A 15789-nucleotide genomic window follows, 5' to 3' on the forward strand; every position below is an offset into this window, starting at 1 on the left:
GTGTGAGTTTATTCACTTGGTTTTGATAGTGGTCACACAGACAGGGAATTCGCTGTCAAGAGGGTGGATGCCTAGAGCTGGTAAGCGATGCTTTGATTAACTAAACGCGTACTGTAATAATTTTCTTGTGTTTCACAGGAGCTTGTTTTGTCTTGGCCGCGGTAGTCCCGCGTGTTTTGAGTCTGTGATGGAGCAGCACCGGGCCGCTTACATTAGCTGGTGCTTTCTAGCAGCGCTTACAGTCGTGTCGCAGAGAGCTAGCTGGTTTGCTAACGCTAGCTCGCTTAGCTGTGTAGCTAGCTTGATTAGTACTGATGTGTCCATTATCGGACGCATCTTATTGTGACGTGCTTATTTTTCTTAGTCGTGTTAAGCAAAATATTGCAACCCCATAATCGCTCAGACAAGTGTTTTCAGTGAAGGCTCCAGAAGGACTTGACATATTTATGCAACTGAACGCTCGTATGTACACAAGCCCAATTTCATGTGTGCTGATGAAGCGCATCCGCCTCGGCTAGCGAAGGAGGAGCGGTTGGTTGGCGCTGTCGTTTGTTTCTGTTAACACTGCCCCGTGTTTATATCTGTGCACGATGCTTCAGATTTGATCATCGTCTTGACACTCTTACGTGCGAGAATGAGGTAACAAGCCTTAAGCTTTTGTAATAACCTGGATTGACTGCATGTCCGATAACGGACCTGGGCGTTCTCGGTTTGAAGTTACGCGCTGCAGTCGGTGATCATCCGCCGCACAAAGATGGAATGCAGGCTAACGTTAGAGACAAGCTGGCGACATGGACGTTATTTACGGTTCCTGTGGCTACATACATGTTTCTGTGCCTTTCTGTGCTCCGGCTTGCTAGCTAACACGAAAGCGAGCGTCTGGTTCTGTGTGGCAGGCGGGTGAGTGTTAAAGACCGGGGAAAGCAAGGGACCTAGTGTGGTGGGTACCCACCGGGGGTGGCATTTCCCCGTCATTCGCTTATCCAGCGCTTGGCGTGTGGATACCGCGAAAGGCTTTCCGGCGACACCGCGTTTAGGGCGTTAAAAGGCCGTATTAATAGCTGCGACATAGTGTTCCCATGACTTGGGCCATGTCATCCCAGAGTTTCGATGAAACCGGCTAACTGCGCTTGCGGGGATTCTGTTACACCTTCCTGCTAAATAGTGATCGTGTTTGACAATAACCCCCTTACAAAACTAGCTAGTTAGTTGGTTTTCTTCCCCTCTGGGGTTTCAAGATTAAGTAGCAAGCTGTTGTAATAATAGCCCCAGAGTAGCCGTGCTGTGTTTAATAACACGTACAGAGCAGAGCAGCAGTAATGCTGTAGAGGTGTTGAAATCGTATCCTCAGACATGCTATTATGGTCGTTGAATACTCGCCTCTTGGTTAGCATTAATTTTTATATATTGACCTTAAATAATCGTACTATAAGTAAAGTAGAAACTTGCACAACTACATTGATGTCGATGTCTTTATATAGTCTCTACAGTACAGAGAAGATGAGTGGAGTTGTATTAATAAATAACGTTGCCCCACTTCTTTGGAGGGGTGTAGCCATCTACAGTCTAGCCAGATGTCTGTCGTTTGAGATCGTGTGGATGTGCTTGTGAGAAGCTGTACTACTGTCTGATTGTGTCTTGGCATAGGATATCACCTATGATTTTAGATGTCTGTGCGCTGATTGGCTATTCATACGTGCAAGGTTTGCCATGAGCAGCCACTCTGACGATGACTGATAAAATTGTTGTCATTGCATGATTCATATTTTCTTGCTTGTTAGGTAATAGGGGTGTGCAGTTAATTCGATTTCAATTACAATTTTTGCCTTCCAAAGTAAAGATGTTAGCATTGAGAAATGCCTGTAAAAGGCTGTGATCTTTTAAACTTTTATTGAAAATTGTTTTCACTCAGATGACTGTGTTTGTCACTGATGTTCAATTTTTTGTTGTTGTTGTTTTAAAAAAAAATTTGTTAAAGTGAACATGTATGGTAAAGCCAGCACGTTCCTTTTGTGGAGTTTTGCATGCTTTGTACAACTGTCATTAAAACAACCCTGAACCTTTGTGTTGGCATCTGCCACAGCTGTGTCTCTGTGGAAATACATGCTTTGCACTGCAAAATTCCTGTCTGTTTTAAACTCACTCCCTTGAATAGCTTATGTGCCTGAATGGGCACCATAGCTGGTGGACTAGCACTGAGGCTTGAGTTGTTTTCATACTATTATTTGTTGCCAGTGTTTGTCAACATGTGATACATATGACCAGGAGTGGCATTTTCTTCAGTCTAACTTTAAATCCGGATACATGTATGAGGAAGTCAGCAGTCACAAGATTACTGTTTGCACTTGCATCGGGTGGAGTGCAGGCACTTCATGGGTCTGAATGATATTTCCTTAAACAAAGGAGTTTTCTAGTGATTATTGTTCCCCGTCAAATTTATGCAGGTGAGTCTTACAGAGACATTTCCACTGAGGGGGAAGTAGGTGATAAACAGGAATTCCTTCATTTTGTGTATTGAGTTTTACTTAAAATTTTTCATTGAGACCAGAAAGATTTGCAGGATGTCATGTAGACACTAACTACAACTTCCAGAAAGTTGGGAGTCTGTGTTAAATGTAAATAAATTGCAGTGATTTGCATTGTGTAGAATTTGCGTTTTGTACGTAGGATTTAAATCCTGCATTCAGTTGGATAGTTCAAATACTGAAACTGAGAAATGTTATTGCTTATTGAAAAATGGCTTTTCCAAGCTCAAAAACAAGCTTTTAATGGCAATTACTCATGGGACCACATCTGGCTCACATATAGCTAAGCCAAAGAATCATCTCAAGTAAAGAGCCTTTTTTAATGTAAATGTTTGTATTTTGTTGTTATTTTCGGCTGCATTTGAAACAAATGTAATTAAGCTTGAGTAAAAAAGTTCCTTGGTAGGTAGGTGCTAGCGTGTTTGGGGTTTTTTTAATTTGTTTTTTCGTATATCCAGAAAAGTGTGATAAGCAAGCAAAACATAAAAAAAATGTTGGGACACGGCAGTAAAACACTGTGTAACACTAAAAAGCACCTTTTGGAATATTTAATGGCTAATTTGTTAATTAACAAGTCAGTCACATTATTTTAAATACAAAATGTAAAGTTAATGTACATCAGACAATGTTTAGTACCTAATATTGATCCCCTGTTGCCATTAGCTGATGCTGTGAGTGTGACATGATTTTGACATATAGATGTCTCTAGACTTTGACTTTAATCAAACACATGAAATTTGGGACAGACTGGACAATTTATATTTGACTTGTCTCTGATCATATTAAATAATATTCAGCTACAACCCATTTTATTCTGTTAATCTTTTTTCTTTGTGTTTGTATTTTCCTTTGGATGAACAAAACTAACAGTATTTATGTGTGTCAGAGGGCTGGGGTGTACCTCTTTCTCTTACATGGGCTGTTTCAACTCTGTCTGCTAGTGTGTCATGTAGGGCAGGGCAATATGGCCAAAAATATTTATCATGATATATATTTGAAAATTTGCGATAACGATATAATTGACGATATAATTGACGCGAGACAAAATACTTTACAACTCCACAACTTTATTAGTGCAAAAAAAATACCCTGTCAATGTATTTTCACTTAAACAAGCAGCTGTTTTTTATGTGCATTAAAGCTATATAAAAATTTAACAGTGCAAATGCAAATTCCTCGCTGACAGTTTAACCAAAAGGCATTTCCAGTGGAAATTGGCCGACACATCCTGAACATAAGCATGTATAATATCCACAAAACTTAAAAAAAGGTTATACACACAATAGGCCTGTACAATAAATCGAAAATTTATTGTCATCGTGATATAAGCATCGCAAAACACTGCGTAAACTGCGATAATTGGGTGCCTTAAAATGTTTACACACGTGCTTTAAAGAATTTACCAATCAAATAAACCCCTTTACACATTTGACCGGTCGAATAGAGCCCTTCACGGCATTAACCAATCAAATGGATTAGAGGCCCGCCTCCTACGTAGCAACGAGTCAGAGTTGTAATGGCTGAGAGCGAGACGCATGATGAGAACGCTACTGACTATGAACTCGTGGCTAAAAAAAAAAAATAGTACCTCGCTTATTTGGAGGTACTTTGGATTTGATAAAGACAGCATTCTCCAAACACAGGTACTCTGCAAAACTTGCCGAACACTCGTGGCAACCACCAGAGGAAACATGACTAATCTCCACCATCATCTTCAATACAACCACAGAGAACTGTTTGAAGAGTTCCAGAAAGATAGGGCTAGCCAAACAAAGGTTGCTAATGTTAAGACAAAGAGCACAGCAGTCCAACAGCCGTCTCTGTATCAGAGTTTTTCAAGTGGAACTCCTTATGAGAAAACGTCGAAGTGGTACAAAGAAATAACAGAGGCCATTACACATTTTTTTTGGCTAAAGACATGATGCCTATAAATACAGTTAGCAGAGAGAGCTTCACCAGTCTGATACATAAAGTGGACCGGAGATACCGCATCCCCTCACGAAACTACTTTTCCCATGTCGCCATTCCAGAAATGTACGAAACATGCCGCAAGACCGTTATGTTTGAACTGAGCCAAGCTGAAAACTACGCAATCACTACAGTAAAGTTTCCTCTCCAGTTTTAACTTACATCATAACTACTTGGTGAGTGATAAAATGATGAACAACTGCATTGAGATAATTTGCAGTATAATTTAAGTTATGTTTATTTAAAACTAATTATTTAGACCGGAAAGGATGTCTTTTAGAATTCAAGCCTCAGAAAATTTTTTATGGGGGCAATGTTTCAATGTTAAAGTGCACTTTGTTGTTACACTGCTAATACAGCAGCTTTCTTTAAATAAAACTGTTGCAGTAAAACGGAAATTATGTATTTGGGGTTTTTTTTGTTTTGCTATTTATTTTATCGCAAGTCATATCGTTATCGCGATATTGATCACAGTTATCGCACATCGCAGGTTTTCCTAATATCGTGCAGCCCTAACACACAATACGGTAATATTATGTTGAAGCACAGTACGTATTACTCTGCGAGGCTCCTGACTGCGGTAGCCATAATGCTCCGACAATCCATCAAGCGGTGTGGCTTCGTAGCTTACGAAAGTCGTACTAAAACATTTTTTGACATATTTTTGAGCGCCGTGTACCACATAAAATCAGTTTGAGGTCAGTAAGCACAACCAGAATTCATACATAAGGCGCACCGGATTATAAGGGGCACTGTCGATTTTTCAGAAAATCAAAGGATTGATTTTAAGTGTGCCTTATTTTCCAAAAAACACGGTAATAACGACGGTCCGCTTGCATGCTCTCCCAAAAATTGTGCTTTGGTGTGTATCTGACAGACGAAAGCCAAACCAGTTCCACACCACTAAAGTTGCACCATTTTTACAAACCAATTCTGGTTCATCTGTTTCATTCAACAATCCGCTTTCGCCCTTCTCATTCTCCATTGCCGCCATGCTTTTTCCGTCATGTGCATATGAAAATAAGGGAATGCGCATGTGCGTTTTACCCATATTCTATCACGATATTTCATTTTCTTATCATTGCCTAACGTTATACGGGTATTACCGTGAACGGAATGATATGGCCCAGCTCTAGTGTCATGTACTACTTGGCTATTTTGGCCACCAAAATGGACAAAATTGCAGAAATGCCTACTGATTTTTGCAATAGGGAGAAATTAATACAATGTTAGTCGGGGTGAAGCAGCTCATGGGTTTATGCTTAAGAAAGAGAGGGAGGGGGCCTCTTCCTTGAAATCTCACCCTTGTCTCCTGGGAAACCAGTTTAGCCTTAGTTTGTGGTCAGCTATTTGCCCCTCAGTCAAATGTTCCCAGTGAGAAGCATGACTGTTCATGCACCAGAGATGATCAAATGAAATAAGACTACCATGAAACTCTAATGTGAAACTTCTCTTTATTAATCCCTGCAGAAAATATGCAGCTCAGAAGTTGGGGTCAGTTACTAAAAATCAAGCAGTGGAGATGGTAAAGATTTTATAGATTGTTGTAAGGTATTTCAGTAGTGAATCAAACATTTGTCCAGTGTTTAAAAGTTCCATAGTCTGGCAGGTATGGTACAAGGTGCAATGTATTGTATTGTTTTGAAGCACTCAGTAGCAGTCAGTAAACAGCCTTTCTTTATCCTCTGTGCAAAGGATTGTCATTTACTGAGTTTTGTAACTGTGTGAGAATTAGGAATGATAAAATCTCTGCTGATTTATGGGGTTGCTTTGCTCACTTCAAATCTTTGTTTTGTATTTGCTACGCAACGCTTCAGGAACAGTGAACCGGCTGCTGACAGCAAAGCGTCAGCATTTTGGTTGTTTTTCACATCCTTGATGCCAAGATCTTGTCCTTGAATGTCTTCAAAAGTCTGTAACTTAAATGCAAATTGTGATCAACATGCATATTTTATAATTCTGAGCTTTAAAATTATAAAAGTGTGTGAATGTGTGTGTGAATGGGTGAATGACTGAATGTAGTGTAAAGCGCTTTGGGGTCCTTAGGGACTAAGTAAAGCGCTATACAAATGCAGGCCATTTACCATAAAATTAGTTTTCATTCCCATTTCATTTTGGCTTTTTAAATTCTCTTTTGTTTTAAATAGTTTGCAGAATTTTGTTAATTTAAATTTAATTTGTGTTGTTGTGTTTACTTTAGTTTCATTTTTTTAATTATTATAATGTCAATGGTGTTTTTCAGCTTAAGACTTTAAGTTCGGAACAGGTATTACAATACAAACAGAACACTTTGTGAAAGCAGCTGAGTCAGTCACTTCCTCCCACAGTCCAAAGAAATGCATGGGTTAGCTTAATTAGCGATTCAAAGTTGACCGTGTGTGTGAATGACTGTTTGTCACTCTGTATCCCACCTTTAAGCTAATAGCAGTTGAATCGACTCAAGATAATTAATTAGCTGTTGAGAAAAGGGATGCGTACCAGTTTAATAAATTTATATAGCTTATTTATTTAACAGTGGGGTCAAATCAGTACTTGGTATAAGAAGATCCCTTAAGCCATGGTCTCGAGATCGAATAAGAAGTGGTAAAAGCTAGATTGGTGCAGCTATTTTAATGATAACATGCACAGTGCTGTATTGGCTTGATTTTCTTTTGCTACCCTATTTAGACTTACGGCTTTTGTGACACCTCTATATATTTTGTCATTGTGGCTAAACGGGAAAAGTAAATTCTAACTTTCTTTTTGGCTATAAATACAACTCACTTGTGCTTGGGCTGTAACACAACCTGCAATCTCAGTATACAGTCTGCTCAGTTTAGGCTGAGGAAAGCATTTTCATCCCCACAGGTTGCCACCAACCTTTTATGAATGGAACTGACGTCAGAGCCTTTCATCACAGCTCTCACTTATTGAAACCCACTGGTTAGGCACAGTAAACATGGTCTATTGTACAGAGCTATTTGAAGAGGGTATTTGAGCTTATTTCGATTGCTTAATGTTGACTATTGGAAAGGTATTTAGGCTTTGTGCGAAAGCTTAGATTAGATCAGATGAGATGGGACTTGTATTTAATCAAATGAGATTCATGCGTGCATGTCAGCTGTCATCTCGATTCCCCTGTTAGACTTTAATAAATTTGGGACATATTCTTTTTGTTTGTTCTTAGGGTGATGGAATGTATTAATATTTAATTAAGTCAAAAGCACATGTTGAAGTCTGTGCAACACAGACCTATGAGACCTGTGAGTGTGTCCTTTGTGAGTGCAGCCTGTTCACTATTTTTATTGGAGCCATAAGCTACTTACAGTGTGTGTTAGGACACTACAGGTTAGTCTAATATTATCCAGCCAGCTGTATCAGCCTCTTGACTGATATGTCTGAGCAAACTCATAACAGTGGTACTTAAGCAGTAGGAAAGGTTTCACTACTGCTTTATAAAGTGCAAATTCTGCCAAAAAATACAATTTAGCAGAACTGGAAAAGTGTTTAGAAACAGTCTTTTGTAATACCTGAGTATAAAATAAAATGTATTTTTAGTTTTGAGCCAAAAACGGGACCAAAACAGGATTAGTTATGGGAACAAAACTACAACAATCAAAACCCACAATGCCTAAAACAGGGCCAAGATTTAAAAGGAAAAAAAAAAGGGAAAAAAAAGGAAACAGACTGTATTGATGGAAAAAAAAAGTTGTTATTAATATTAAATTGTAGCCAAGACCTTTTATTTTTCTCTTACTCTTACAAAGTCATGCAGCTGCATGTGCAAGTGTGCATGTGTGTGTTTTTTCTGTGTGCTGGTATGAGAACACCAGGGCTGCCACAATACTCTCCTTGTGCTCTGTGGGCAAGAGGAGCCTGGCTCAGCTCCTGTCACACAGTTGCTCACGGCACTTGTCCTGTCATTCGGACTGACCTCCTCGACCTGTCTGCCGATTCTCAGACTCCACTGTGACTTATCTGCACTTTGGAATGTCTTCAGTAAAACACACAGTGTGAACTTTGCCTTACATTTCAATTAGTGCATCATTTTTTATACATGCACTTTTTAAGTTTACATCACATTTTGTGGAGATGTTTTGCAGCATATCAGTTTTTCTGGCCTATTTTTCTGCACTCATATGAACCCACATTAAGAGTGTTCTGGGGAAATGCATTCCTTTGCTTCATTGGCAACAGATGTAGAGGAGGACATTTTTTTACTTTGAGCTGAACCTTTTGGAGTGTCTAAAAACGGGGCAGTGTGGACTTTCAGGGCAGCTGTTTTGCCCATGAAGGCTGAAATAGACTTCATGAGAGAGCTAATGTCAGGCCTGTGGCAAGAGCATCAGAGGGCTTGTGTTTGCCTCACAGTGGCAGATGGATAAGGAGCTGTCAACATGGGTAACAGCTGCCCCATCTACAGCTATTAAGCCACCTAGCTGTGAAGTAACAGTGACACAAATATGGCAGAGTATCCAAAAGTAACTGCTGTTATGAATGCTGGTATATCCTGAAGGTTGCATAAATTAACACAAGGGTGTTTTAATGTTGCAAAACTTATAGAGAAATTTGTGTATTGAAACTGAATAAAATAAAATGCAGACTCCTGCCAATAGTCAGGTAAGGCTGATCAGTATGAATATCTGTTACAATACAAGTGTAGCCCAGACAGTATTATTTAAGTAGTTGTGGCATTTCTGAATTATTATCAGCATTTCAAGGATTTGTTGCTATTATACTACCTCCCTTTTAAGGTAGTCCATTGTAAGCAGTTGTTTGGCCAGCAGGTTGTAAAGACAGGTACCATGACTTTACTACATGCCCAGTGGCATACTTGGCTTGAAGTTTTTGTTACTGACGACAGGGAGCTTGCTCCAGGAAACCTAAACCCCCTTCCTGTTGAAGTTGAGCAGCTGACATGTACAGCGAGTGGGGAAGTAGGGCTAACATTAGCCCTAAGCGGCTCCTGCTGGAGGAAGGACACTAAAGTGGGCTGGCAGAACTCCAGTGCATCCGGAGGGACGCTCTTATCACACGTGTTTGTTTGGGTGCAATCTCTAACACACTGTGCCCTGCAACAGGAGGCTGTCAGCCAACAGAGCTACCCTAAGAAGCCAACAGGCCTCATTAATATTGATGCTGTGTCTGCTTCTCTTGGGATATCCTCTGCCTGCAGAGTTTTGTTGCCAGGAAGGAAATGTAGACCATGAACACTCTCTAATAATGTCACTTTGTTGTTTGGGCTGAATTGAGTCTGACTCACAGCACTCACTTAACGTGTTGTTACTTTTGTTGTTCACAGCCCTAAAAAAAAAAAAAAAAAAAAAACTACTACAGAACACTGTTATAGAATGATAGGCCTGCCAAATAAGATGACATTTACTGACATAAGATGACATTTACTGACATTGGCCGAAAAATGTAGTGTGTCATCAGTTTTAAGCTGGCTAAATGACTGTAACTGTGCTAGATTGTGCGATGATGTTATTCACTTTTTTTTTTTTTTTTTTAAAGTGAAAGATAATGGAACCACATTCTTTACACTAGGCTCAGATTAATACCATTGTGACTGTAGGGTAATCTTGATAGTATGAAGTTAATTGACAAAAATTTTATTTGAATCAGCATTTTTTTTTTTTCATTTTTTCCACTATCACTGCTTTTTTTTTTTTTTTTTCTTTTTTTGTTAAAGGAAGTGAAACTCATAAGATTCAGCATATCTTATGACACTGTCCTGGGCAACATCTAGAGATGAAGTGCGAAGTGGCATAGACTTTAGGCTGACTCCAAAAGGGGGTCAGTCAACATAAGCCCCCTTTTCCATTAGTACATACATGGATTGATTTGCCACAGTTCGCCATATTTATCGGGGTTTTCCATTGATTTATTGTACCTGGTACAAAGTACAAAAATAGTACCTGCTTGGCCATGGTTCCAAAGTGATCTGAGCAGGTACTGAAATGTGACGGCAGACTCCGCGGGACTGGTTGGCTGGTTAGTGGTGAGTCATGAGAGCATCTCTTTCACTAAAATAAGTCTGACAAAAAACCACAGATCGAGTAGCAGGTTTATCATCACCTTGACGTCGACCTTTGCCGTAGCTAATTACGTCACGGAACACTCAGCTGCATTGCTATAATGACGACCACACACATTAGGTGGTATTCAATTGTAATTGAAAACCCGATGATCTTAGGAGGCGCGAATGGAAAAGGGGCTATAGACTCAGCAATCAAAATAAAAGTCAAAGAATTCTTTTAGTATTGGTGTATAGGTTCCCAATTCTTAACTTGGATGAAGGTGATTTTTCTTATTTATTAATTGATTTTTATAACTCGTCCAACTCCACCTGGATTATTGACTTAACCGTTACTTTGATTGACATGTGTCTTAACACAGGGAGCTGAAATCAATAAGTGTCTTGTACTTAGCTCACCAATTACTAGATAGCTAATCAAGCTAAGTAGTGTTGGCTGATAAATAACCACTCCATGTGCTTGTCCAAATAAAGTAAATTGCAGCTAGAAAAAAAAACTAGCATCACTGCAGCCACAAGAAGTGTGGAGACTTCAGAATCTGGACTCACCTGTCACGTCACAATAGCTCCATCTTTATACTAAAAAAAAATAAATAAATAAATAAAAAAATAAAAATAATTATTATATTATTCTGAGGCAACATTGCTAACAGTGCTGCTCTGAATGTTTGACAGATTTGTTTTTAATTACCACTGTTAACCTCCTTACACCCAAACTCTTTCATGGCATGCATTTTTAATTTTTCTTTGCTATTTGGGCTGATTTGGACCTGATGAATGTAAAAACAAAGAATTACCTGATTTTTTTTATTTATTTATTTATTTTTTTCTTTACCTGATTTTTGTTTCTGAGAAAAATGAGATGCACATATGAGGACATTCGCTTCAAATTTCGATAGAACAGTGGCAGTATAATGTCCTGGGAAGTGGATATCAGGCCCTTGTAGAGCAAAATTTTGTGTTTTGTTCTAGACAACCCAAAATGTGATGTCCACATATGTGGATGCCAGGTCCTAGGAGGTTAATAAAAATGTTACATCCATGTCTTTGTTGTAATGCACCAGCAGCATGTGTTCCCTTCAGGTGGATTTCAGAGAACTGCAATTAAAATTCATTAATTTAAATACATCCATGGTGTCTCCAGCTACCTGGGTCCGTATCCACAATAGGGTATAATCACTGCTTAAGAAACCATGTCCAGACTTCTCTCAGCCATGGCATCCAACTTTTCTGGTTGATTACTGAGACATTCTCAAGCTAGCCAAGAGACTGTTTCTGTAGTTTGACCTGGGTTGGACATGTTTGCAATGCCTCACCTCAGAGGCATCTAGGAGGCCCTCCTGAATGACTGAGGTCCTCACCCTATCACTAAGGAGATTCAGGAAGCCGGGACAGACACAGTTTATTTCTGCTGTGTGAATCTGCAGTCTTTCTTTTAGTCATAACCCACAGTTTGTGAGGGAAGTAATGCAGCTTGACAAGTCAGTGAATAGCTTTGCATTCAGATTTGCCTTCAATAAAGCAAACTGATGCATCTATAGCACTGTAAATCCATTTGTTAACCTCTTACTTTACTTCTCTGCTATTTGTAAACAAGAACCCTGAGATACTTGACTTCCTCAATTTGAGGCAGCAAATCTAAAGGTGGAAAAAAAGAATTATTTCATGAAGATTAAATATATCCAACCTCTGTTTTTCCAAACCACATTCCTAAAGCTGTCTAACCGCTGTCCACAATTAGTTTTAATTGTTTCCAGCTGTGTCCTGGTCCTTCACTTCATGCTGTATGACTAGCAAGCTAGTTTTGTTCACTGTGGTTTCCTCACTGACCTGTTTAGTATATGCATCAAGTTGTTTGAAAGAAGACTAATCTTCCACCCATCATTTAGCCAAAAATAGTGTGAATGTGTGAGAACAAAAGTAACCAGCTCTAGGCTAGCCGAGCTTAGGTTTCACATTTACTTTGTAGAAGCTTATATCCTATTACTTACATCAACTAGCAGGCATTGTGGGCACCTGGCAGGTTCTCACTGTGCCTGTAATCCTTGGGATTTAAAGGCCTGTTGCACTAGTTAGCTGCTCTTAGCCACAACACTGAACAAGTATTGGAGATGAAACCTCACTGACTACGATGTACATTTGTGTGCTTGTCTTTAAGTAAGGTGTCCTTCTAGCACATTTTCAAAATAATAACTGAAAGACTAACTACTGTAATGTAAGGGTTAAAAAAACTGAAAGCACATTTCCCTTGTCCCTTCAAGAGGAGGTCAGTAGTTTCCCTTGGCTCTGTCTCTCAACTCAGTGGCCCAGGACAGATAAGGGTGGGCTGATTTTTGCTGGGCGTCCCCTCTGTTTGTGAAAGGAAGTGAGGTTTTGAAGGTCAGGAGAATGTTGGCGGAGATGCGTAATGGAAGCTACCCTGTATGTGGGGCTACCACACAGCTGCTAAACCTACAGTGACAGCATCCTGGATGTGTTACCTAGCTGGGAATAATATTTTTTTATCTGCCGTTCCTGTTTCATCCCAAAACACAATTGTTTTCAGTGTGATGTTACAAGATAACACAGTCAGATTTCTGCCTGGTATATGGAAAGCTGTTTCATAAAGAAAATGGTCTGTCAGGATCATGTTCAGTGTCGTATTGACTTTATTGTCATAAAGAGTGTGTCTGTTTTAGTCTTTAGTGCCACATAGCTATCTGCAAGTGCATAGCTAAGGAACTGGTTTAATGGGAATTTATTCTTTGTTCCTTCCTAAAACACTGCGACCTAAGATGAGAAAAATGTTATTTTACACCTGTAGATTTAAGGCATGTTTCTTTTGGATCAGTTTACATGAAATGTTTATTTATTTAACTTATATGATTCCAGATTATGTTTAGCATTGTTTTATTGTCAGGAATGTTATTAACTGTGGTTTGTCTTGAGACCTTCTAAATTGCTAATCTTCTGACAGTCACAAGCTAGAAGAGAAGTGAGGCCAAATCCTTTGATGTTAACAATATAAAATATTATATTCCTAATTCAGTGAAAAGGCCAAAAGGGAGATGGAAAAGTCACACAGAATGAGAGTATTGTGACTCCTACTACGTGTAGCTCAACAGACCCCGCAGTGTCTTCCAACAATGGCTTCATGCAGGAATTTCTGTCTGCAGCTGTGTTCTGCTAAACCAGACACTGCCAGAGATTCTTTGCACAGACGCTCAGTGAGGTATGGTATTAGTAATCGTCTAGAAATGTACAACTAAAGCACAGCTCTTTACCAAACTGTAATACAATATTAGCAGCAATTTCAGGGAATTGTGGCTGAACGCATCCTTCCCAATCAGTTTTCTAAAATAAAAGCCTTTGAGTGTCACTTCTGGTTTACAACACATAATGGGTAGTACAACTTTATGGTTGTGGTTTGATATCACTGATTGGATGTCACTGCAACTGAACAAAACTAAAGCAAGTTGATATTTTGTGGCTTGCATATTGTATTGTAAAGTATACATGCTTTCTCTTACTGCTTTCCTTGTCACCATCCATTAAAGGTTTCATACTAGAATATTAGTTGTTGTTTGAAGGCACATTACTTGACAGTTGTATAAACTGTCAAGTTTATACAACCCATTCTATAACCCATTCTATATACCAATCCTAAAACTTTAGAAATCAGCTGAAATTAGCCATGTTTTGATTTTTGTGGGGCAGCCAGTTTATTTTAGGTTGTCACAGTAAAGCAGTTGAAATTAAGCTCATCCTTCCTCTTTGACATTATGTTAACACTCTTCTGTGTCTCTGCCCTTTCCTCCCTTAGGAAATGACCTAGAGGCCTTACAGATACATTTGTGCTTTTGTCGCTCTAATCTGCATCCGCAGAGAACAGCGAGATCTGGAAGCACACTTGTTTCCGCGGTGAGTAATATCTACCTCAGCCAGCAGACAGGGGAGAAACCGGGAAGCTGCTGGAGACTTCTGACAGGCAGACAGAGCTATCAGATGGCCGCTTGCTCACTGCCTGCCGTGTCCTGCTTTGTGAAGAGGATTTGAGACGGACTGGATCTGTCTGCCCTTCGCCTCCCACTGCTCCTCTGCCAGCCACTGCAAAAGAAAAGACGAAGCCACATCCTCTGATTCCAGCATTTACTTGCTTGTGTGTTGTTTTCTTTTTAAATTGCCATTTTCCTTCCGTGCTGTTGACCAGTGTGTCATTTTCCTCTGATTCATTATTGCTTTCAGCTTTTAAAAGGATTTTCTACTTTTACTGGCTGAAGCTGGTATAGGTTTATATATGTAAATACATATTTGTGTATATACTCTGCATACTGTATGAAGGATTCCCCACCCCACCCCCATTCTGAAGGAAAGTTAATGCACTTTAAAACTTGGCTGTAATACTTTCCTCCTCTATTATGAACATTTTGTTTGAAGCTGAAAGCAGAGTATCTGGAGCTGTGTCTTTGCTGTTTTTTATGCTGGGCATGATGATTTTGCAGCAGGGCTGCATGTGAGTATTTTACTCAGCCTGTCGGTTTTTGATCACCCTTCGGCCTCACCCACTTCTAAGTTGCCTCTCTACAAGGCATACTGAGATGAACCTCTGGCAGGTACAATCCTTGAGCTGTCTTTATACCTAACTTGAACAGTTTCAGGGCCATTGAATTTGGTGTTTTTTTTTCTAAAAAGGACAAGAGCACTTTGTGAGGAAAAAGAAACTACAAACAGGAGCTTCCGGTGCTGTTGCACCACCTATGTATTGTTGTAGTGCGCAGGAAAGTAAAATGGACTACAAGCGTCGCTTTTTGCTCGGCGGGTCCAAGCAGAAAGTGCAACAGCACCAGCAGTACCCGATGCCTGAGCTAAGCCGGACCCTGAGCGCCTCTCTGTCCTCCTCTTGCTCTGCCTCTTCACCCATGGGCACTGGGGTAGGCATGTCTGGCAGCTGCCACCCATCTCCTTCTGGCACCTCTACCGCTGTTGCCGATATCCAGCAAGGCATCTCAAAATATTTGGATGCTCTCAACGTGTTCTGCCGGGCCAGCGCCTTCCTAACAGACCTGTTCAGCAGTGTGTTCAGGAACTCTCACTATTCCAAAGCAGCTATGCAACTGAAGGACGTGCAGGAACACGTCATGGAGGCCGCCAGCAGACTGACAGCAGCAATAAAGCCTGAGATCGCCAAGATGCTGATGGAGCTGAGCGCTGGAGCCGCCAACTTTAAAGACCAGAATGACTTCAGCCTGCAGGATGTTGAGGTAAGTCTCCAAATCATATGCAATCTTACTATGTGAACTT

At 40.0% G+C, this 15789-nt stretch overlaps 1 protein-coding gene across 4 annotated transcripts in view; it reads left to right on the forward strand.

The window, feature by feature from the left end:
* garre1 (granule associated Rac and RHOG effector 1) overlaps nt 1-15789 on the forward strand; it is a 40936-nt gene continuing 25147 nt past the window's right edge. The window contains exons 1-3 of one of the 4 annotated variants that reach the window (XM_031746619.2): nt 1-80; nt 14312-15101; nt 15181-15749. In XM_031746619.2, coding sequence (XP_031602479.1) covers nt 15246-15749 — 504 coding nt within the window. In that variant the 5' untranslated portion in view covers nt 1-80; nt 14312-15101; nt 15181-15245. Of the gene's footprint in view, nt 81-13537; nt 13721-14311; nt 15750-15789 lie in introns of those variants that run through there. The other 3 variants (XM_039612834.1, XM_039612824.1, XM_031746618.2) reach the window with 3 other exon arrangements.

Source organism: Oreochromis aureus, linkage group 1, assembly GCF_013358895.1.
Source record: "Oreochromis aureus strain Israel breed Guangdong linkage group 1, ZZ_aureus, whole genome shotgun sequence".
NCBI lineage: Eukaryota > Metazoa > Chordata > Actinopteri > Cichliformes > Cichlidae > Oreochromis > Oreochromis aureus.